The sequence below is a fragment of the Crotalus tigris genome, unplaced genomic scaffold (assembly GCF_016545835.1).
Source record: "Crotalus tigris isolate CLP2741 ecotype Arizona unplaced genomic scaffold, ASM1654583v1 scf7180000023675.2660513, whole genome shotgun sequence".
Classification (NCBI taxonomy): Eukaryota; Metazoa; Chordata; class Lepidosauria; order Squamata; family Viperidae; genus Crotalus; species Crotalus tigris.
Window position 1 is genome coordinate 2,280,743 of NW_024100112.1, and position 26,043 is coordinate 2,306,785.

Genomic DNA, 26,043 nt, shown 5'->3' on the forward strand with positions numbered 1-26,043 from the left:
CTATAGAGATCTAATTAGTTAAAATAAAGAAAACATGTTGAATAAAATGCTAAATACTAATAATTAAAAGACATCCTTGCATCCATTACTTATTTAGTAATGACTCAGTCTTAAATTACAGCACTGAAAGAGTTTGGAGGGTTTTTTTGTTTTTTTATTTTGAATAGACAAAACAATACTTGCTAATGCTGAATTCATGATAGGAAAGTACAATCACTTAATTTTTAACTAATACCTTAGTTAGTTTAACACATGCAATTCTGCAGCAGCATGTTACATTTGCATGATTTTTCCCCTATTTATTTTATTTTACTATATATATTTGCAGTGTATTCTTCCTGCTATACGTGAGGAATCCCTAATACAATATGTACACATACATTAATGGAAGAAGGTAGTTTCATATGCAATCCTCTCCTCTTCAAGGGACTACCACACTTAAACAGTGCTTCATTACCTACTAATCTACTGTAGATTACAGGCAATTTAAAAATTGAATCCTGAAATAGTAGTATTTTTACATTTCTATCTATTATAAGTCTATTTTTAACATAACATGATTTCAAATTTTGCAGGATATCTGGCTTTTTCTATCAAATCTACATGTTTCCTCCCAGATGTTTGTATCTAAAAAGACAGATTATCTTTAATAATAAAGAAAAATGTGATCACACATCTCTTTTTTAATGTTTTAATATGTTTTATGGTTTTATAATTTTGATATGGTTTTGTATTGGGAGCCACTCAGAGTTGGTTATAAGATGGGAGGCTAAATATTGATCCATAGTGAACAATCTGGATTTATAACTGGAAGATATATGAAATATAACGTAAGACAAATTGTTAACCTAATTGAGTATTTGGATAAGAATAATCAAATCCCTGCAGCTTTGATATTTTTGGATGCTGAAAAAGCTCTTGATCAATTAAATTGGTAATTTTTATTGAGAGTTGTAGAGAAAATGAATTTTGAGGATAAATTTTTGCATGCTCTTAAGGCTATATACCAACAGCAATCGGCACAAATTATAATTAATGGAGGATTAACAGAAGCATTTAAAATTGAAAAAGTTACTAGACAAGGATGTCCACTATCCCCATTGTTGTTTTAACAATGGAGATTTTATTAATTAAAATTCGTGAATCAACTACAATAAAGGGAATAAAAATAAAACAGAATGATTATAGGTTGAGAGCTTTTGCCGATGATTTGGTTGTGACATTATCTCAACCGACAGATTCAGTAAGGGATTTGGTGGAAATCATAACCTAGTATGGGAAAGTTTCCGGTTTTAATGTAAATAACAATAAGACTAAAATACTTTCAAAAAATATGTCTATGAAGGAAAAGGATATGTTAGCTCAGTGGTTCTCAACCTGTGGGTCGGGACCCCATTTGGGGTCGAATGACCATTTCACGGGAGTCGCCAAACAACGCAGTCCGCCATTTTTCCCCCCCCCCTTTTCCTTAGCTGTGCTACTCCCTTTTATTCTATTGGCTTTTGAAAGCCAATAGAATAGACTCTCTTGAATAGAGTCTAATTCTATTGGCTTTCAAAAGCCAATAGGAATTGTCCAGGCTGTCTCTGCCCTGCTGAGCCCGCCAAAAGTCCCATTCTGCAAACAGTGCTGCACCAGTTGAGTAGTCCTTGACTTATGATCGGTTGAGTAGTCCTCAACTTATGACCGGTTGGGGGGGGGATCGTGGCATTAAAAAGGTTGAGAACTACTGTGTTAGCTAAATTAACAGATTTTGAAATAGTGAAAAAGGTTAAATATTTGGGAGTTTACATTACAGCTTCTAATGTTAAGTTGTACAAAAATAATTATGAGACATTATGGGTAAAGGTGCAAAAGGATTTAAATGATTGGAAAAAAATTACAGTTATCTTTGTTGGGGAGAATCTCAGCGGTTAAAATGAATGTTCTTCCAAAATTTCTTTTTTTGTTCCAAATGATACCTATTTTGAAAAAAGATGCCAACTTCGAGGAATGGCAGAAGGATATTAATAAGTTTATTTGGGCAGAGAAAAAAACCGAGAGTTAAGTTTAAGTTTATACAAGATGCACGGGAAAGAGGAGGACTTAAGGCACCTAATTTAAAATTGTATTATGATGCGGTGGCTTTAACGCTGATTAATGATTGGCTTAATTTAACAAATAAAAATATACTTTTTCTTGAGGGATGGGATTTATTATACAGATGGCATGCATATTTAATTTATAATAAAAAAGTAGATCAGGTTTTTAAATCTCATATTTTAAGAAACGCTTTATTACGTGTCTGGAAGAAGTATTATTATAGGTTAAATTATAAAATTTCAATTTGGGGGATTCCTGGACACGTGATAGAGGGGGTATCTAGGGGAGTAAATTTGGATAGGATTTCTTATAAGGAATTACTTAGTTTGGTAGGGAAGGATTGGCAATTAAAACCTTTAGCTGAGTTGAAGCAAGAAAATATTGTACACTCTTAGTTTCAGTATAATCAATTGTTAGTTAGGTGAAGTTTAGATCAAAAGGTTGGTATTACTTTAGAGGATGCGAATTTGGTAAAACAGATTAAAGATCAAACTCGAGCCCATATAAAGAGAATTTATAATATTTTAATAGAATTGGATTCTGAAACAGAGTTAGTTAAAGACTGTATGGTAAAATGGGCACAAAATATTCAAGAGCCGATTCTATTGGACACATGGGAGACAATTTGGGTTAGAAATGTAAAATTTACTCAAGCTCAAAATTTGAGAGAAAATTTTTATAAAATGTTTTATAGGTGGCATTTGGATCCCCAAAAATTGTCTTGTATGTATCCTAACTTGCAGCCCAAATGTTGGAGATGTGGTAGTTTGGATGCAACTTACTTTCATATTTGGTGGACTTGTAGAAATATAAAAGCTTTTTGGATTAAAATTTGGTGGAACATTCAAAATATTTTTAGAAGAAAGATAAAGTTTACTCCTCAACTATTTTTGTTGGGTATTATTGTAGATTTTAATGTTAAGGAAACTAATTTGATGTTGAATTTAATAACAGCAGCAAGGCTGTTGGTAGGACAATATTGGAAGAAAGATTCCTTGCCGACTATAGAAGAATGGACCCTTAAGGTCTCAAATTTAGCAGAAATGGCAAAAATTTCGGCTTATTTGAAGGATCATTCACAAGAGAGATATATTTCAGTTTAGAGAAGATGGATAGATTATATTCAGAATAAATACGGGACTAAAAAGTTTCATTTATTTTATGAATAAATTTTAGAATATTATTGTTATTAATAGTTTATTATAGTGAAATTTTTATTATATTGTATTGTTTATGAATTAGGATTTTAACTTGTTTATATGATTAAGTTTATTTGCAAATTGTTTATTCTGTGTTAAAGGGGAGTTAAAGCGCATTATATTTGTTTATCTATATAGTTGGTTAAGTTAGTTAGATTATGATTATTATATTTGTTACCCTGTATTCAGTTCTGGGAAGTGGGGGAGGGGAGGGGGGAGGGTGGGTGGATTTGGGGGTATATTTTGTAATTTTTGTAAAACTTTTTAATAAAAAAAGATGGGAGGCTAAATAAATGTTTTAAATAAATAAAAATACATAAATCAATATGTTATAAAAAGATTATATGTAAGAACTCAAATATAGAAATGCATCAATTTTGTACCGGACGAGAACAAATGAATTCAGATGATTTTAGTAAACATTCCTCTATTTCAGAATACTGAAGAATATGGGCATAATAAAAAATGTTGCCTGAGAAAATAGTTAAAATTAAGTTGTTATGGAATATAAGCTATCATATGCACTATTTCCAAATCATTCTAATGCATAGTAAGAAAACACACAACTCAAAGGATCATATCAGGCGAATTTAATTTCATTGTCAAGTGGATTTTATGCATATGTACCTTTGAGTCAATGTTGGCTGCTAGCAACTGCAGGACTAGACACTGCAGTTTTCTTGGACAAGATTTTCAGATATTGTTGATCACTGCCTTCTTCCTATGGCTGAGAGAGAATCATTGGCCCAAGGTCACCCAGCTGATCTAAGGCAGGATTAGCATTCCTGGTCCTCCAGTTTCTAACCTGGCGCATTAACCACTATACCTAACTAGCTCTCTTGTTTCAGCGTCAATTGTTGCTGCTGTTCAGTCGCTAAGTTATGCTTGACTCTTTGTAACCCCCATACACCATAGAATGCCAGCCCTCCTGTTCTCCACTGTCTCCCTGAGTCTGCGCAAACTCATGACCATTGTGTTGATGAAACTACCTAACCATCTCAATCTTTGCCATCCCCTTCTCCTTTTGCATTCAATCTTTCCCAACATCAGAGTCTTTTCCAATGGTGGCCAAAGTTAGCCTCAGCTTCAGTATCAGTATCTGTCTTTTCAGAGGACAGTCAGGGTTGATTTCCTTTAGGATTGACCAGTTTGACCTCTTTGCAGTCCAAGGGACTCTCAAGAGCCTTCTCCAACATTACACATCATCACTGTCAATATCAACAGCCAATTAATTACATTTTTATTTGTACATTTTATTTGTATACATTTTGACAGTATGTTGACAGTAAGCATATATGCTACTGGCATTCCAAATTTTGTGAAGTCTGTTAGACTATTGAAATCTGGTGACATCTTAATCTAAAATGATTGCAAGAATGCATGGCATTGGGATTTTGAGTGAAGGGAATAAAATTTGAAAAAAAGAAACCATCTAAGAAATTATCTCATAGTAACAGCTTTCTTTGCTCTAATCAGATGCACTGACTCTTGCCTTGGCATAAAGTTTCTTACCTGGCTGAAAAAGAGAAAGACTTCCATCAGTATGACCAAACACTACTTTTCCTTTTCTCTTGGGATGCCATCTAAACAGACAAATATCTGACATAAAACTGTGAGCTTCATTATGTACCACTACACCACTCTCTGGCCCTGAAAATGTCCAAATATATAATGGACCTCTATGCGAGGCAAATGCAACAGCATCACCTATATTCCAGCACCAACTAAGAAACGCAGGGATACCTGAAATATAAAAAGATATCAAATAATTGAGAAAAACACATATTTCCAAATCCCCAGAATCAAGCATCCTCTTTTTCACACTACTAAAGAGAGTTTGTAACTTTTCTCTTAGGAAATGACAGATAGGAAACAATATTTTAGATATATTGTCTAAATATACCAGCTTTATTAAATAAAACACAAAGAAAATTAGATCTATGATGATCTATTAGTTCACAATTATTTCTGCTTTGCTATAAATTCTGAGATATAGATTAACTTAAGATTTCCAAGCAAAATGCATTTTGAAGAGATTAAAAAAATAGCACTTTTCATGACTGTTAAACTTCAAGTAACCATTCTATAGGAGTTGGATGCAAAACAGTTGCTGTGAGTAGACAGGCAGAGGAAAGATCTATACTTTACTGCCAAATAATATTATAAGAAAATACATCAAAAAGTTCAGAATCAGGAATCAATTACAGTGAATATTTCTATAGCACAGTAATAAAACACAACATTATATTGTACCATATAATGGAAAACAATCATAATTGTTTTATTTCATATTATCCTACCAAAAATAAACATGACTATTTATCAGCACAGGGGGGGGGGAAGCGTGGCTCTTGTTTTTTTATCATATAATAATAATACTATACCAGGGCAGTGATAGGTTCTTGAATATATTATTCTGAAAGGAAGTTACATGCAAAAATGCATTCTGTTTATAGAATTTCTTTTTTTATGTATGCAAACTGATCAAGCCTAGCTTTTGCTAAAAGATAAATTACTTGACTTCTAATTACCATCTGTTTATCCTGCTCAGTGTTCCGCTAGGGGAAAAAAACAGTCATGTTCTCTCATTCCTTTTTTTTTTTTAGTTTCTTTTGCTGAATCAAATTTCTTTAAATCAGAAGAGTAACTTTGCATTAAAGCCATGGTGTATAGCACATGATAGCTTTTGCTGTAAATAAATGTTAATATTTGATTTATATCATACCTTTTGTATTGTGCAATTTGGCAGCAATTTTTTGTTCAGCCACATTCCAAATTATTACTAGGTTTTCTGCACTTGCACTTGCAAAGAGATCCTGATTATGGGGACACCAAGAAATAGCTGTGATGATCTTCTTATGTTCAGACATAATTGCCCATAACTTGAATTCATTATATCGCTGATCCAACTAAAAATTTAAAAATACAAAAAAGAATTAAATTCTTTTACATCAAATATTTATCTTTCTATATTAATAAATATTAAAATTAAATAGCATAGAATCTATTTTGCTGGGGAAACATTCCTTTCTCTATTTTCTCTGCATCTTCTATCTAGAATATCTTTTCAGAGACTCAAAGTGTGATCCTGAGCCATATAGATTACAGAAACAGAAAGAGATAGCTCACCTTAGTTCACCTATTTTAGGTTTCTCATTCATTCTACAGAACCAGTCACATGGTTCAGAAGAGTCTCCTTACTAAAATAGGATGCATTTTAAATTGGTATTATTATAATATTTTCTACAGAAATAATATGGATTGAAAAAATGTCTAAATGATCAAGGATAATTTTAGCAACAGTTATTTTTAAAAATTATAAAATATAAAATTATAAAACAGTATACTAAATACTTGTATACTAGCAAGAAAAGAAAGACATAGAAAGAAAATCTAAAATGTTTCTCACCTGATATATATAAATAGCCAGGGTTGCACAATAGGCAAATCTATCCCCACTAGCTGCACATACATCTTTATTCCATGGTTGACAGCCAGCTGCTAATAGACCCACTTGCTTAACCTGTGCCATTTTTGCCTAAAAAATAAAAAGAGAAGTCTAATAAACAAGTCTAGAGTAAATCCCACTGAAATCTGTAAAACTTACATTTGGAAAGTATTAAACAAGGATTTTCAGGAAATGACTTCAAGGCAAATACTTCAGTTATTCATTTTCTATAAATCAGATTTAAGATCTATAAAAATTGTATTTATATACAATATCATATTAAGTTCTATATATGCTCATGATTATTAGGCCTTCAATTCAAGAGAATGTAGAAATGGTAAATTAAAGACTCAACTTTTGAATAAAACAGGGATAATTACTGTACATTCCACCACCAGCTGCTCATACAAAAGGCACATCTTCACTTTGACACACACATTTTTTAAAACTATTTCATTGAAGTTTTTTATTACACTTAAACTGAAAAGTGAATGTCTTATTAATTTCTATCAATCCTTATACATGCACACAAGAACACTGTGTTTTTTAAAACACCAGAGAACTCAATGCTAAACATAAGCAATTATTCCTTTCATAGGAGAATTTTAGCAGCTGCTAAGTAAGAATAGAATATATACCCATATGAACTTTTACATACTATCTAACTGCACTGAATTCATTTCATCCATTATTAGATTTGGTCACCTAACACTAAATGAAAATACTAAGTCCACTTTGGCTTGAAATTCACAGAAAGAAAAGAAATTTAAAGTAAAAAATGCATGTATAATCAACAAATCGATAATTTAATGTGGTACTATGGAAAGAACCTTGGAGGTAGTGCCTTATGGTTCCCAATTGTGAGCAGTTAAAATATTCCCTATGCCAGAGTAGCCAACTATTTCTTAATGATAACACATACTTTAAAGAAGAAATCTGCAAAATCCAATTAGTTTTGTCAGTCCAAAACTCAAAAACACTGTTCTGTTCTTAGACTCCATTGACCTTCCTTCCTCATTATGGAAAATAAAGCAACAAGACAAACTATATTTATTTGACTTTTATAGTATACACTTGATAATTTCACATATACACTGGGGTTATTTAAACAGAAAGCCAGGAAAAATATTTATTTAAACAAATGAGAGCACAATTTGTTATTTTTCCCTTATAACCCAATATTTAGATATCATGGTAAAGTTAAATAAATCTGATACTATAATTTATTATAAATGTGTTAACTGGATTGAATGGACTGTTGGTTTTTGGTATGTGAATGGTACTAAGTTCTAAACACATAATGAAAGAGCTATTTCAGAGAACTCTAAATATTTGAAAATTTACCAAATGATTTTTTTAAAAAGTGGGTTCGAACCCAATATTTAAATCAAATAGATCACAAATCTTGAATTACTACTCAACATTATAACTTCATACTAGGTTTTAGCTATAGTCAAAATTACAATATAGTGTAGGAAGCCACCCTCCCCAGATTAAGATATTCTTTATTCTTAATATTAATAAGGTGACCAACTTTTTTACAATGTAAAGGAGGACACAAATAAATTGAAGAAAAAAATATCGTAAATAAAAGAAACATTTTATTCATTGCAACAATAATACAGAATACACTATAATATGATAAATGTACAATAAAAAATATTTGTAACAATAACATTTTATACTGTAATTATGCCGTGCCTGCCAGCACTGCCAGCACTGCTGCCCCGCCATGTAGAACGGGCCCCACGGTTCCCAAAGCACCAGCTGCGCTGGCTCCAGCCCCGGGGGGCAGCCCGCTGTTGACACACCCCGCCTGCAGCTGCCCCGCCAGCACCACCGCCCACCCTGCACAGTCCCATGTAGAGCAGGCACTGCAGCTCCCAAAGCACAGGGGGCAGCCAGCCACTGCCGTCCCTCACACCCCCACCCTGCAGCAGTCCCGCCACTCCTGCCTCTTGTGCCCGCAGCCATTATTGCCCTAGCAGGGCTGAAGATCAAGAGAAAGTTACCGTGGCGTCGCTGGTCCAGTCTCCTCCAGGTATCTTCGGGACTAACTAGGAGATGGTGTAGTTGGGTAGCAGGGAGGGGTGCAAAGTTCCTGCCAATTTGCCTTCGCTGCAGACAACTTACATGTGCAAATTTTGCTGGCCAGGTGTTTTGGCGTGCTCAGCAGCAATTCCTATTGGCTTTCGAAAGCCAATGGGGTAGTAGCACAGCTCATGCAAAAGTTGAAAAAAAACCATCAAAAAAGGTGCCGGAATGCCGTTCTGAGAGTTCTGAGAAAAAAAAGCCCTGTAGATTAGTCTTCAAATATCGAAAAGGAGAACTTGTAGAAGGACACTTTTCAAGGGAGGACAGAACTCACAAAAGGAGGACTGTCCTCCCTAAAGGAGGATGGTTGGTTACCTTAATATTAAAAAGAGGCAGAATATTATATTTTCCCCAAATGAGGAATGAAGAAAAAACGCAGAAAGCACCTGTATCTCTCTACCATAGGAAGACAGCTTCAAACTAAGAAACCTGAAGAGGCTGGCCTTTAGGAATGCAGATTTTTTCATCCATTCAGGAAGACTTGGCCAATATATTTATGAACAAAACGCCTCTAGCCACCGAAGGCTGGAGTTGATGGGATTAAGAATTTACATCCCCCACCCAAATTCTAAGGACAGGGCATACATAAAAGGACTTCCCCACCACCATCAGAATAGCAAAAGACACAAGACTCACTACATTGCATAACTTCCTGGAGCAAGTCAATCAGAATCCTATAAAGATCTATCCACTCACTCAGCCACTTTGTCAGCTGTCCCAGAACTACATACTGTTGTTGGTTCTGCTCATTAATAAACAAGAACCTTCTTTCCTAAGCAGTCAGCCTCTATATTTTCTCCTGGCTTGGAACTGGACCTGATTTTTCTTTCAACAATTGCATAAATGAGCTTCCGCTGGGGAGCAACATTGATGGCGGCTACTTCCGAGCTGGCCCGCGGCTCGGAATCCCCTTCCCGGGCGAAGGGAAGGGGTAGAGATTGCAAGAATAGAGGTAGAACCTCTTAGCCCCCTCTGGATTTTTCTTTTGAGGGGGCAGAAGGAGCGTTCCCTCGGAGTTCCTGCTTTCTCCACCTCCCAGCTGTTTTTGTCTCTTCGGAGACAAAAGGAAACTCCGCTACCATCTCCGCGTTTAAAGTGTTCTGGTGAGTAATTTTTAAAGCGGACAGAGCAGTTTAAAGGATTTTTTTTTTTAGTTTAGTATTTTATTTTAATTTTTTTCTAGTTGACTTTGATTCTTTTTCCTTGTTTCTTTTTTGTCGGCACGGAGAGTGAAAGTAAGATGGCGTTCTGAAAGTACTTTGTTCTTTTGTTCTTTACTTTTTTTTCCGGAAAGAAAATATGGACTTAAATGAATACATCTATTGCTTTTAACTTTCTCCTTTATTTTCTGATCGTGTTTTGGGCACTTTTCTTGGCTTTTTTTTTAAACTTTAAGAATTTTAGTACTTTTTTTTTTCCTTTTTCCTTTTAAGAGAGAGAGAATAATACTTTGAAAAATGGCTTCAAAGAGGCAACCGGCCTCTATACTTTCTAAGGTGGTTTCCTCTCCTACAACTCTAACTGTACAACAACAACTTAAAGCTACACCATCAGTACTGCCTCCACCTTCTCCTCCTTTGCCAGGCTTATCTGCACGAGAGATTAAAGATATAATGAGAAATGCTGTATCCCAAATTAGAGATGAAATGAAGCAACTTCTTGAACAGAGCAAATCTGAAAGCAAAGAGGAAATGAAGGATCTTCTTAAACAGATCAAATCTGAAACTAAGGAGGAGATGAAAGACCTCCTTAAACAGAATAAATCTGAAAGTAAAGAGGAAATGAAGCAGCTGTTAGAGGACAATAACACTATTTTGAGGCAAGATATAGTAACAGCTTTATCAGGCCTGGCTTCTGTGGTTGTGAAATTGGATTCTAGAGTGAGGAGGTCGCAGATAAAGTTGACTTTATTGAAGATAAATTCCAGGATATGGAAAGAAAGGTGGAAATTTCACAAGAGGATATTCTTATGTCCCAGTACAGGGAAATGGAGCATGCTTTGAGAATCAGGGGTTTGAAAGAAGATATGAATCAAGATTTGACAGAGATGGTGCTTAATGATCTAGCTCTTGTTTTGAATATGGATAAAGATGAATTACGCAGAGAAGTGGAAAAAGTTTACAGAGTTAATTCTTGGATTGCGAAACAAAAGAATTTGCCAAGAGATGTGGTGATTTATTTTACAAAGAGGCCTCTGCGTAATGAAATCATACAAGCTTATTACAATAAGAGATTTCAGATTGCTGCCCAAGATGTCATTATTTTAAAGGAAATTCCATCAAGAATTTTAAGAAACAGGAAAGACTTTGCTTTTTTAGCTAATGAACTTAAAGCAAGATCAATGTCATTCAGATGGGAGATTCCGACGGGTATTGTTTTGAGCCATGCGGGGATGCGTTATAGGCTTAACACGGTTGCTAAAGCCAAAGAGTTTTATAATATGGTCCTGGGAGCAGGCTCATCTTTATCTATGATCCAGAAATCTTCGGGCGGCAAAGAGGTGGAACAGCAATCTGAAGGATTAGGTCTGATTTCTGCTGGGAAGTCACAAGTGGAATGGCAACGTCAAACAGAGGTTAAAGAGCAGAGGATGACCCGTGCAGCACACAGACGCAAGGAAAAGGAACAACAGAAGAAAGAAGTCAAAGAATCTTCTTATGAAAGTGCTTCATTGCCGGTGGGAGGAGCAAGACCCAAGAGTTCTGCAACACATTCATCAATGGCAGATCTTCAGGCAGTCTTCTCCAGGCTCCTGGTTAAGGGAGATGGCAAAGTTCCTGACCTGGAATGTTAACGGCCTTAACTACCCTCAGAAAAGAAAGAAAATCTTTCATTATTTAAAGCAACATAACAATGATATTATCTGTTTGCAGGAAACTCATATTTTACTTAAAGATCAAAAATATTTAGCTAATGTTCGTTTGGGATCTCATTTTGTATCTCCTGCCCCTGGGAAAAAAGGGGGAGTGGTTATTTATGTTAAGCAAAATCTACCAGTTTGTCTGGTAGAATCAGATCCTCAAGGATGATATGTAATGATTGAACTTGGTTTATATGGTAAGAAAATACTTGTAGTGGGATTGTACGCACCAAATCAGCAACAAGAACAATTTTATAAACTGTTACATCAGAAAATAATTTCGCTGGACTATAGATCTGTGATATTAATGGGGGATTGGAATGGTGTTTTAGATACACAAAGGGACAAAAAAGGTTCTTCTACCCTTTCTAAACAGGCTAAATTACCTAAAGCCTTTTTTGATCTGAAAGAGGACTGGGAATTGAGAGACTATTGGCGTGAACATAACCAAGAGGAGAGAGACTTTACCTTTTTTTCAGATAGACATCAATCTCTTTCAAGAATTGATTTTTTTTTATTACAACTGACTTATATAATAGGGTAAAGAATGTAAAAATTTTTCCTAGGTCATTGACGGATCATAGTCCAGTTTGGATGGAGCTGATTTATGAAAAAGAGGAGAGGAGATCCTGGAGGGTGAATGAGAACTTATTTAGACAAGAAAAGAATGTTCAAAAGTTAAAGAAGTGTTTAAAGGATTATTTTGTTTTGAATATGTATAAGGGGACATCAACATCAATGGTATGGGATGCAGGTAAAGCTTTTATGCGTGGGATTTTGATAAAAATGAACAATGTTCATAGACAAAAGCAGACTCAGAAGCGTAAGGAACTGGAAGATGAGATTAAATCAAAAGAAAAGTTTTTGATTTTAAATCCTTCAGATGAAAAAGTTAAGGAATCTATAAAGTTCTTAAGAACACAATTTAACATGTTGATGGCTGATCAATCTGCAACTAATTTTTTGTTTATGAAACAAAATACATTTTGTAATGCCAATAAACCAGGGAGATGGTTGGCCTATCAATTAAGAAAGAAACAGAGACAGAGAATAATAGATAAAATAAATTATAATGGTAAATTAGTGTATCAGAAGGAATTGATTAAGAAATCTTTTTTAGATTATTATCAAAAATTATATAAGACTACTAATGTACAAATTTTAGATATAAATAAATATTTAAGGGAGGCTAACTTTCCTAAATTGACAGAAGATCAGAAGCAAGAAATTAATGGTCCAATTACTAATGAGGAAATTGTGACAGTTATTAAGCAATTAAAATTAGGTAAAGCGCCAGGTACGGATGGTTTGACACCTATTTATTATAAAACTTTAGTAGAAGAGATGATTCAACCTTTAGGTGAGCTTTTTAATAACATATTGCAGGGTTCAGAGATTCCTCCGTCATGGCGCAGTGCTTTCATATCCTTGATTCCAAAAGAGGATCAAGATCTTACTTTACCAAAGAATTATAGACCTATATCTCTTTTAAATGTAGATTATAAGATTTTCGCAAAAATTTTAGCTAATAGGCTTATGACGGTTGTGCATCAGCTTATACATAAGGACCAATCGGGTTTTATAACTGGCAGGTACATGAAAAATAATGTTAGACAAATTATTAATATATTAGAATATTTAGATAAGAACAACCAAGTCCCTGCAGGGCTGATATTTTTAGATGCTGAAAAAGCTTTTGATCAATTGAACTGGCATTTTATGTTAAGAGCAATTGAGGAGATGAATTTTGGAGAAAAAATATTACAAGCTCTTACTGCTATATATCAAAAACAAACGGCACAACTTATTGTTAATGGGGGTTTGTCAGAGGTTTTTATAATAGAAAAAGGTACTAGACAGGGATGTCCTTTGTCACCGTTGCTGTTTGTTTTAACATTGGAAATTTTGTTGATTAAAATCCGAGAGTCGCAGGAAATAAGAGGAATAGAAGTTAACAAAAAAGAATATAAGTTAAGAGCTTTTGCAGATGACTTGGTGGTTACTTTGTCTCAACCTACTTATTCTGTAGTGAAGTTATTACAGTTGATATATCAATATGGATTAGTTTCGGGTTTCAAAATTAATAATAATAAGACTAAAATATTATCTAAAAATATGACTACTTGTGATAAACAGATTTTGGCTAATTTGACTGGTTTTGAAATTGTTGATAAGATAAAATATCTGGGGGTTATTTTATCTGTTTCTAATGTAAAATTGTTTAAGAATAACTATGAAAGGTTGTGGGTCAGGGTACAAAAAGACTTGAAAAATTGGGAGAACTTACAGTTATCTCTCATGGGAAGAATTGCAGTGATTAAAATGAATGTCCTGCCAAAATTTCTCTTTTTATTTCAAATGTTACCGATTTTAAAGAATGAGGTTAATTTAAATGAATGGCAGAAAGGCATTAATAAATTTATTTGGGCAGGGAAAAAACCAAGGGTAAAGTTTAAAATTATGCAGGACTTCCGTGAGAGAGGTGGACTCAAGGTACCGAATTTGAAATTATATTATGATGCTGTGGTTTTAACATTAATTAGTGATTGGGTAAATTTAACAAATTTAGAGATACTCCATTTGGAGGGATGGGATTTACTTTTTGGTTGGCATGCCTATTTAATATTTAATAAAAAAGTGGATTGGGCCTTTAAATCTCATATTATAAGGATTTCTTTACTTAGGGTTTGGAGGAAATATTATAAAAGTGATTTTAAAATACCATTATGGGCTATACCTTGGCATGCGATAGAGGGGATAAAGAGAGGTGTTAAAATGGATACGGTGTCTTATACACAATTACTTAGATGGGATGGTCAAAATTGGCAGTTAAAATCTTTGGAAGATCTAGTACATGAAAATATTACCTATTCTTGGTTTCAATATAGACAATTAGTAGATAGATGGAAGATGAACCGTAATCTAGGCCTGCTTAGAGAAGATGAAATCTTTTTAAGCAAGTAAAGGATCAAAGACAAACTCACATCAAGAGAATTTATGGGGTGCTAGTGGAACTGGATTCAGAATCAGAATTAATTAAAGACTGTATGATTATATGGGCGCAGAATTTTGGTGAACCAGTTCTACTGGATACCTGGGAAACTATCTGGGTGGGAAATGTTAAGTTTACACAAGCCCAGAATTTAAGGGAGAATTTTTATAAAATGTTTTACAGATGGCACCTTGATCCACAAAAGATGTCTCTCATGTATCCTGACTTACAGCCTAAATGTTGGAGATGTGGCTGCCTGGATGCCACTTATTATCATATTTGGTGGTCGTGTAAAAATATAAAAGCTTTTTGGATTAAGATATGGTGGAACATTCAGAGAATTTTTAGAAAGAGGGTAAAATTTACTCCACAATTGTTTTTGCTTGGTATTGTTACTGATTGTGATGCTAAGGAGGTTATATTGATGTTGAATTTGATTACAGCCGCAAGGCTGTTAGTAGGTCAATACTGGAAGAAGGAATCTTTACCTACTTTGCAAGAGTGGTTTTTTAAAGTATCTTACTTGGCGGAAATGGCAAAGATTTCGGCTTTCTTAAAAGAGCAAACACAAGAGAAATTTTTTGCTGTATGGGAAAAATGGATAAATTTTATACAATTTAAATTGGATATGAAAAAATATCATTTAGCTTTTTTATAACTTGTATAAAAATTCTACTTTTTCTTTTTCTTTTCTTTGCTTTTCTTTTTTAAATATTTTTTCTTTTTAAGGTTTATAATTCTTTTTTCACATATATTTTATTTTTAATTATCTTATAATTTTGTTAATTTCTTTTAATTAAGCCTATATTCTGCTCTGGGAAGCTCCGGGGGGGGAGAGAGGGGGTGGTTTGGGAGGGGTTGGGGGAGGGTTGTATTGTTTTGGTTTTTTTTTTGTTGTTGTTATTGTTTTTTTTTGTCTTTGTAAAAGTTTTTAAAAATTTTCAATAAAAAACAAAAACAATTGCATAAATCATTTTGAAATAACAGGAATCAGTCTTATAAACTGAACCTCAGTAATTCAGATAAATATTTTCGGATAAATATTTTGTGTTATCTGTAGAGTTGCATATATTAATAAGTATTTTGCTACACTAACACATAAATACAAAACTGATAAAAGGACATTTTTATACCAAGAAAATGAAAAAGAAAAAGAGGGGAAAAAATATAGCATCAGTAGTAGTAATATGTTAAGGCCTCCTTGTTTCCTAAATAAAGAAAAGTAATAAAACTATAAAAGTTATTTCAAATTTCTTATGTAGATATGTTTTAATAAAACGAACTGGTATGATAAAATTTTATTGCTAATTGACTAAGTTACTCCTACCTTCATATAGATGTTTTATGTAAGCCATTTAAGGATTTCTACTTCCTTTCTAAAACCCTGAAGATTCCAGATATGCAGTCTCAGTTTGGCTATAAAATCAAAAGCATCTTACTTGTTGAAGATATTAATTCTAGCATAAATTGTAATAATACTGACTTACTAAAGAAGATGCTAAAGAAAAGTGCACGTGTTTGTGAAGTACAGGCAAGCCATATCAATAGCCTGGGAACTATTGGTTCTCTGAGACATACCATTTCAATGAGCAAGTGTGACTTTTTAGAATGACAATTTTTGCTTTATTTCCAAAATTACACTTTAACTTCATATACCACTATTGCAATATTATTAGTAAAAATGTCTGCCTTGCCTAGAGAAATGTTATGTCTTTTTAAAAATTAAACATGTAGTAGTTAATTGCAAACTGTAACTGGCTACTAGAATATGTCTAATCATATACAGAGATTGTAATATTGTGTTCTATGTTACAATTTTACCATGTTTTCAATGAAGTACCGTACTCTTTATCAAATTCTCCATGAATTCATCTTTTTGTCAAAAGGAAAGAATACTATCTCATATTAGCTGTTTATTTGATGTTAAAAACTGTTGTTAGTTCATTAAGGGAACTACTTTGGACATTTTTAATATGAACAATATTCAAAATATAGTTATTATTTCTGCACAGTATATACTATCATATAGATCTGCTTTAAACTGATCCAAGCTGTACAACAATATATTATTTATTCTGACAAGCTCTGGTATTTGGTGATTTTAGCCAGAGATCTTTTTTGACTCTTCAATTTCTCATGCCAGAACATTTTTTACATAAAATATTCACTCTGCTTATAATTCACTCCACTATATCAAAGGCTACCAAGCATATCTTCTCAGAACTAGGACCCATGCCTTTAATAAAACAATGTAATCTCAGAAGTGCATGAGTAATTCTTGACAATGGATTATCAGTTGTTCATGTGATCTGGAACAGATGGGTAAAGTTAACAGTTTTGACATAATTTTAATGTATAAAGCAGACAATTTATTAAAGTTAAAATAATCACAACGAATTTTTTTTAAAATGTCTTAAGACTAGAGTATAACACACTTGCTTCAAAGGATTAAAACAAAAGTAACTTAAACAGAACCATAGCAAATTCCTGATCTACCAAACTGGAAAGTATTCCTATTAAATTGAAAGTACTGCATTCTAACAAGGAATCAATGCTTCAGTCTAACAAATCAAGCACTGTGAGACTTTTTTACATTTCTTCCCTTATGAGAAGTTCACAAATTACCCAGTTAGTAGATAGGCCATACTCTTATTTTGGTGTGATATGATGTGGAAAAGGAGCACGTTTTCCCCTCTTTCCTCCACAATGGAAGTCCAGTTCACCATGCTAGGTAAGTTTTTCCATTTTCCATTTCCCTTTTATCTGCTAGGTGTTCCAAGGCAAAAAAAATGCAAAATTCACTTACTACCCTAAATAGGAAATAATATGGGCTTTATTTGAATTAAGCAATAACAGCAGAACAGTAAAATGCAGGACAGGTCATTTGAAAGAAGACCGATATTTAACTTATTATATGAATATTTATTAGTAGCAGCCACCACAGAGATGGCTTATTCCAGACTCAGATTATTCATCTTCCAATAAAGAAAAACTTGCAGCATGATTTCTCCCGTTTCATAATAGACAGACACATTCTATATGTTCTGAAAATTAACCAGGATTCAAGCCTTTTAAATTCTATGAACTTTTATTATTAATAATAATCTTGAATTGTACCCCCAAACAACAAAAATTTATTTTATAGTAGTGTAAGTGAAACTTACTCATTGGATAAGGGCCTAATGCTGGGAAAGATTGAGGGCAATAGAAGAAGGGGACGACAGAGAATGAGATGGCTGGATGGAGTCACTGAAGCAGTAGGTGTGAACTTAAATGGACTCCAGAAGATGGTAGAGGACAGGAAGACCTGGAGGAACATTGTCCATGGGGTCGCGATGGGTCGGACATGACTTCGCAAGTAACAACAACAAAAAGTGAAACTTACACAAACTAGCAAATATTGAATCTCCAAGGACCTATGCAAAGGTCTTTTTTGTAGACTTCAGCTCGCCATTCAATACCATCATTCCAGGAAGCAGCAGGTGAAGCTAGGCAAAATCACATTAGATACCTAGCACAGGGGCCCCCAGGGCTCTCTCGACTTCTCTTCTCTTTATATAACACTGATTGCATCTCAAAGGATCCCTCTGTTAAAGTATTGATGTTTGCAGATGATACAACAGTGATTGGTCTCATTTGAGACAATGGTGAATCTGTGCTGGGATGGGAAGTTGATGCCTTGTGGTGCATCTGGAAAAATCTTGTACTGAACGCACTCAAAACTATAGAAATGATAGTAGATTTTAGGAAAAGGCCTCCTATTCTACCATCTCTTACAATACTAAAGAACACAGTATCAACAGTAGAGACCTTCAAGTTTCTAGGTTCTATATATCTCAAGATTTAAAATGGTCACCTAACATGAAAAATGTCATCAAAAAAGCACAAAAAAGATTGTTCTTCCTGTTCTTCCAACTCAGAAAGCTCAGACTGCCCAAGGAACTGCTGATACAGTTCTACAAAGGAAGGATTGAGTCTGTCATTTGTATCTCTATAACTGTCTGGTTTGGATCTGCAACCAAACAAGACAGACATAGACTTCAACGAATAGTTAGAACTGCAGAAAAAACAATTGCTACCAGCCTGCCTTCCATTGAGGACCTGTATATTGCATGAGCCAGAAAGAGGACTGTGAAAATATTTACAGACCCCTCACATCCTGGACATAAACTGTTTCAACTTCTTTCCTCAAGATCACACTATAAGGCATTGCACACCAAAGTTTAGGCTTGAATTCCTTAGTGAGTAATGCCCATCTTACCCATCTATGTACACAGCACATAGAAGCAGGTGAATATATTACATTGTTTATAATGAGAGAAAAAAAACTGAATATTTTTTGCCTGTTCATACCAATCATGTCTCCATCTGATTCATTCAACTACCCAGATTGTGATTTGAAGTCAAATAATGATACCACCTTGCTGGGGTTAAAAAGCCTCTCCTCACTATCTAAATGAAAGATAGCAGGAGCATCTTGATAATGCTTTCCATAAGCTCTATAAAAAAAAGACTGCTAGGAAGAGAATTGATGAAAATATTAATGAATAGAATTTAAGTTTTTTTTCCATTATTTATTAAATTGTTTCCTATTTCTTTTGTTTCTTTTATTTTTTCAAAATAAACACACAGATGTGAGACAGGTTATATTAACAGAAGGGTCTTCAGACACACCTTTCAGCAACATGTGCAGTATTATATATGCAATTCACAATCACACATGCCCCAGTGCACCAAAATGCAGATTTCTCTTTACTATCTGAAAACATTTGCCTTATTTTAAACTTATAAAAATGATAATATCACTTAATATAATAAAATGAAAGTGTGCATTATCTTTTAAATGTTTTCCTTTGTACAAAGATTGCCATAGCAACGGTATTTCTTATAGTAAAATACTGTTAAAGAATAAAGCAGCCTTCAAAATACCATCAGTAAAATTTTGTAAACAAGCTTAATATCCATTAAGCCATAAACTCCTCTTATTTACTTCTTAGATATTGTATGTAATTTCATCCGTCTAAATAAAACAGGTATTTTAAAAACACACTGTATTCTTAAGATATGTAACCACAGAAAATACAACCATTTCTTAACTATTTCCCCAGCATACTCTACTGCAATGAAAAACAAAAACAAAACTGTGATCTGGTTTAGTTCTCAAATATTTCTGATCCAATCACTGCATTGCAAAATGCAGATTATGCCCAGAATACACAAGAAAACAAAAAAGCTGCAGTGAGACAAAAGGCAAAGCAACTGAAAAACAAATAGAAGAAAACACCTTACTCTTTGTTGTTCCTCATACCAATCTTCTTCATCAAACCAATGTGAAATACAAGTTATCCAAGCCATAGTAAAAATAAAGATGATGACTAGGTTACCAAACACTTGAATAATGCTAATGCAACATGGATTCTGTGTGAAAATTTACTGACACTACACAGAAATAATCCTCTATTCTGTGAAATAAACTGCTTTATAACAAGCTCAAGGTAAATCCTTATGAAATGTAAATAAAATAAATATCAAGATATTGCATTTAAATAGTATATGAGAACTAAATTATAACTAACATTACTATTATACTTGTCTTAGATTGTATAAAATGCCACCCGAGTTTGTCCTATTGAGTCCAGTGGATCGTCTTCCCAGTAAGTGTGAGTATACACTCCAACCAAGTCCCAATGAACCCACCTGGCCAACTTTAACATTGGACAATACTGTGGCTTCAATAGCAGCATCTTCTTTTATCTCTTGCAGTGTCTACCATCTTGACATCCGTATACTAAAAACTTATTTACTTGAAATATGGATACAATTACTGCCGTAGTACAGGTAGTCCTCGAATTATGAGTGTAATGCAGCCTGCCCATTACACTCATTACTCGAAAGCTCATAGAGTGAATCTCGTTCGAGGTATGAGATCACTTCCTCAATCATTAAAATTCACACGGCTCGTTAAGCGAACATGAGGTATCTCAGGGTGGGGAAGACCATAGAGGGCCTAGTGGAACAGGCCCCAAGACCTCCCCGACCCGCTTAGATACTGCATGCTTCCCCCTCCCTTCCTGCTGCATCAGACTCATCTGGAAAACATCCGATTCCTCTTTGCTGCTGTTCCTGCTGCCGCCTGGATTTGAGGCCAAGGAACGCTTCTGTGACCCCCCCATGGCCCGATAAAGGCTCCAGAGGCCTTTTGCAGGCCCAATCGGGCCAAGGGGTGATTGCAGAAGCATTTGCCGGCCTCAAATCCATTCCACAGTGGTCTGGAAAAGGTCTCTGGAGCCCAGACGGGCCATGTGGGGTGCGTGGAAGTGTTCACCAGACTCAAATCCAGGCCACAGCAGCCTGGAAAAGGCCTCTGGAGCCTGGATCGGGCCACGTGGGGTGCATGGAAGCATTCCCTGGCCTCAAATCCATTTGATCATGCAAGATCAGTAGTGTGAGATATCGCCCCACTGATCTCGCATGATCTTGCGTTACTTTAGGCCTCCATTTTCTGCGAATGCACCAAAGGCCTGGAGCAGCAAAGAAAGCAAAGGATCTCAATCTTCACAGGGTGATTATTGAAGGCCTGGTGCCTAGGGAGACCCGGACCGGGGGTGGGGAGGGAGGGAATAACCAGGGTGAATGTTGCAGAGCCACTGCGGTCGCTCGTAAAGGCAAACAACTGCCATGGTGCTGTAATATTTGTAACTTCGGGACTTGCTCATAAGCACTAGGGAGCTCTCATCATGTAACTTTGAATAAGCGTTAAATGAACACTCGTAACTCAGGGATTACCTGTACTCAGAAAACCAAATAACTTATGAAAAAGACTTTGTATATAAAAAATACTAAAATTATACTCTAGGAAATATACTACTAATACTATAGAACTCTTATTTCCCACTTAAATTGGTTTCTGACAGACAACTAACTTGTTATAATACTTAAAATGTGGCTGGTTAGCTGGCTGGCAAAGTTATCCAAGTCAAAATGGTGAACAATGTTCTTTTTCCTTGATCTGATAAAGCACTGAAGCCATCTAATGTTTTCATGAATATCGCAAAGTAGGTGTATATTTTTAATATAGTCTACAGCCTCTTTTCAGTGGTTCATAAAAGCATTGCCACAGGTTCCGCATTTCATCATATCAAGGAAAGAGAATACTCTCTATCATTTTGAGTTTGATCACTTTGTCTTCAGAGTGGTAACAGATTGAATTATAATGGTTTCTACTTGAATTGGGCTATCCTTGGTGGAAGTCTGCTTCCCCACTAACTCAGTTTTAAGGGGTAACACTTAAAGTTATAAGTTTAAACTTCACAAAAAAACTTTGTAAACAAGTTTGTTATTGTTCATTCTTGATATGCAATGACTTGTTCCAACTTAAATACAAATTTGTGTTAAAAGCAGTGTTAAGGAATGAAGCACTAGACTTCTGACTTTTGAACTTTACTGAAATTACTTGCTAAAAAAAATTCTTAGAATCTGAGCATAAACAACTGAACTTGTAAACAAATTATACATGTATTGATATTTTAAGTATATAATGATCTAAGTCTATCACATGTTCTGTTTAGTTTGCTCTAAATAGTTACTTACTTCTTTTTAAAGAATCATTACCATAGTCTAAGCAAATTTAACTTGTTTCCCATATTCAAAATCCCAAGACAAATAAGTGGGAAAATCTATTTGTTCCTAGTATATAGTTCAACTTCTGAATATAACTGTCTTCAAGTAAGACACACAAAACAAATCTAATCCACTATTAATGCTAGCTGCTTACTTCTTTAAATAGTATCAGCATAGTGATAGAATATTTAACTCAAAACCCCATATTTTGCATTTCTGCTTTATATGACCAGAAATCCCAATGACACCGATAGGTAAGATGAAAAGAAAGCAATTCCCCAGCTTAAATTTGTCCACATTATAAAAACTGTTTTTTCTCCTAAATTATATATGAATTATAAGTCTTCACATCACAAGCATTTTAGATGTTATACACATATAAAATTTTATTTAAGATCAGTTTCTATCAAATCTTGGTATAGATTATGCCTTTATTTTTTAAACCAGAGGTCCCTAACCCCTGGTCTGTGGACCAGGACTCGGCCACAGGCACTTAGAACCAGGCCGCACAGCTGGAGGTGCGCTAAAAGCATGTCTTCCACCTCTAGGAATGCAGCAAGTCTGCAGGGGTCTGGGCAGGGGCGGGAGAGTGGCAGGACAGAAGCTGTCTTGCTTAGTGCAAGGTTCTCTGACAGCTCCGCTTGCAACTGGTTTGCAACGTATGAGCTCCGCGTCCTTCCTCCTCTCCCTCCTCCTCTTCCTGGTCCTGCTCCCTCTTCCTCCTGCTTCTTCTTCTTCCTCCTCTTCTTCTTCCTCACTTCCCTCCTCTACCCCTCCTGGACCCCAACTGGGGTCATGCTCCCTTTCTGCTACTCTCCACATTTGCAAGACAAATGTGCACCAGCCCAGCTTGCAACCGGGGGCTCCCCCAAAGCCTCATTAGAGGAAGAACCCTTCCAAGATATGTGTGTGTGAGGGTGTCTTTCTCAGGGTCCAAATGGGGGCAGGGAGAAGCTACCTCTCACCTTAAGGGATTCTCTCTCTTGTCTAAGAGCACTGGGCTCCGTTGCACTTCAATTGGAGTTTTTTGCTTTTATTTTGATGCTCCAGTTTCCTCGTGTTTTGGCAATATCCTGCCTGTTTTTTGAGGTTTAATTTGATGTATTTGTGTATGGGGGGGTGTATGTGTGTGTGTTCCTCCTTTCTTCGTGCAGCTATCCAAGTTTGCAAGCCAAGAGCTCCTAACCAGCTTGCAATGAGGAAGAGTTTTGCTGTAAGGCTGAGTTTAGGATTGTCTCTTTTCCTTCCCATTTTCTTACAAACAGAAAGTCACTGGTCTAATCTAATACAATAATAGAAATAAAGTGCATTATTTATTTGTTTGTTTATTTAGAAAATGCACTTGAATCATCTTGAAACTCCCCCTCCCCCATCCATAGAAAAATTATTTTCCATGAAACCAGTCCCTGGTGCCAAAAAGGTTGGGGACCTCTGTTTTAAACTGAAGTTCAATATTTCTGCAGATAGGCTATGTAAAGTTATTTTAGAGCTTAATCATGTATAATCAGCTTTTAAACATATAGAGCAAGCAGCTAATACCATTATAACAGTTTTAGCAGTCTATATGAGGAAGTTAAAGGCTATTAGCTCTACATAAAACTAACAAATGATATGTGCCTATGATTTCTTTCCATTTAGTTCTCCTCAAATTTGTTGAATTAAATCTTAGGAATCCAGAAGCTTGAACTTTCAATGGACTAAAGTTCCTAAATAATCAATATTTTCAAATATGTAATTTCTTTAATTCAGAATGTTTACATTACTTCAGGACTTGTTACAGTGCAGAACCTTATGTAAATAAATGTTAAGAAAAGGAAACTTTCATAAACAAATCCAAAAATGAAACAGGATATATGCTTCAAAAGCCAGAATAAAGCAGCCCTAACTTATAAAATATTCCTATCAGAATGTACAATATTTGAATGAAACTAAAGTAGTAATGAAAAACAAATAGGTACGATTGGGGTGTGGATTTTGGATAGCTAATTGACAAAATTGGCTAGTGTATTTTGTATACATGTTGCTTATGCCAGGTTTTCTGCTCTGGAGGATTTTTTTTCTTATGATGAGGCAGAATATTCTGTAGCCTAATTTAGGATAGTTTTACCTCCATCAAATAGTTATATTTTGTAAGATTGGAATCAAGCTAGTTTTATTTAGCAGGAAGATTAGCATACAGAAATATGAACAACTATAATTTTGGCACATTTGCTATATAAGGGCACTACTATGGGTTAAGACATAAGTCTACAGCAGTATCTAAAATACCTATTAGGTATTTAATAAACTTTAGAGGAGAGAATGTTCTAGATATATGTCTCATTCTGATCACAATGATACCAAATGCCAAAGCACAAGTTCTGTCCTTTCAGATTTGAGTTGTAATATCTCACACAAATTCCTCAGTAATCAAGTTTGCAATTTGATGTTTTGATGTATATTTTACTCCTTGCCTCCTTTTCTGTCTGCAGATGCTTATGGCAGCAGAATATAGAAGCCACCAAAATCGTACTCAAGCAACTGCAAAATGGCATCTGTAATTTTTAACATACACAGTAAAAACAATTATCTAAGGTCATCATATGCTATATACTGGTTCCAAATTGTTTAAATCTTATACATCATAAATAAAACTGAAGCAGGTTCAGTAAACTATCCTTAACTTTCAGATGAATTGCAAATATTTTTTTCAGTTAAAAAAACCTTGATACTTAACCAGCACACTTATAAATATGTATTCTGTAATTCATTAGTTTTGAGATTCCTGTTTCTTGTCACAATATCCTAACAAGTTCATGTTTTCCTCAAGTATGCTGAGCCTTTGAGCACAAAGCTTTACTAATGCAACAAAAATCTTAGATGCATACTTATTCCTCTTTAAACCTGGCATACTCCAAAATACTAAGGGATGATATACAACCCGACAACATTTATACACAGAAATCTTTGCACAATTCAGTCTTTTATCCTGTGGCCAACAAGATAATGATTGTATAAGCTTGTCATAATAATTTCCTACATGCTCCAAAATAAATGAAGAAGCATCATTACATGATACATATTTTAATCTAACTACCCCACTAAAAGTTGTAAACTACTTGTCGATTAAATGGCAGGAACGTTGCTTTCACTATATCTTTTTTTCCCCTGATATGTATGAGGAAGTTCCCAACTCCAGTATGATTGATAGTAAGATTTCACCCCTCAAGTTGGGTTCCAGATCAGAGGAACCCGCAGAAGAGCAACAAAATACGCTCTCCCTCCCAGCTTTTCTGAGTACCTCCAATGGCTGCTTGTTTCCGCTTCGCTCCTGCACCTGTGTCTCCCTCTTATCGCCGTGGCTCTATTTCTGCTCTCGGCCTGCTCCCACCTGCCCGAAGACAGGCATTGGCAGCCACACCGGGGCTCCCGATTCAACCCGCACGCGATGAAGAAAGACGGCTTGCTAAGGAGAGGCAGCTGTCGCACAAAACTATCCTCGTTTCCCCGGCAACGATCTGAGCCCGCCTCTACCTAACCGTTTGTAGGCTTCTTCACAGCAGGTGATATCATCTTGATGGACATCAGAGGCGTGGCGTGGGAATAAAGTGCCAAATAACGGAAAGGAAAATGGTCCTAGGGTAGCGCAAATTGTATCAGAGGTTCTGGATTTAATGTTTGAGCGCCGGGAAGCATTCTGAGTTTGCGCGGTTTTAATTGACCTTGCCTTTCTTTTGAAAATCATTGTTGCCTGCTTGGAGGTAGTTCT

At 35.1% G+C, this 26,043-nt stretch overlaps 1 protein-coding gene across 6 annotated transcripts in view; it reads right to left on the minus strand.

Annotated features, from left to right (window-relative positions):
- WDR17 (WD repeat domain 17) overlaps positions 1-25,965 on the minus strand; it is a 120,171-nt gene extending 94,206 nt beyond the window's left edge. For 3 of the 6 annotated variants that reach the window (XM_039320644.1, XM_039320643.1, XM_039320646.1), the window contains exons 1-4: positions 25,576-25,964; positions 6,691-6,819; positions 6,007-6,190; positions 4,794-5,024 (exon numbers count right to left, since the gene is read on the minus strand). In XM_039320644.1, coding sequence (XP_039176578.1) covers positions 4,794-5,024; positions 6,007-6,190; positions 6,691-6,813 — 538 coding nt within the window. In that variant the 5' untranslated portion in view covers positions 6,814-6,819; positions 25,576-25,964. Of the gene's footprint in view, positions 1-4,793; positions 5,025-6,006; positions 6,191-6,690; positions 6,820-25,575 lie in introns of all 6 variants that reach the window. The other 3 variants (XM_039320647.1, XM_039320645.1, XR_005553862.1) reach the window with 2 other exon arrangements.
- Between the last annotated feature and the right edge of the window lie 78 nt (positions 25,966-26,043).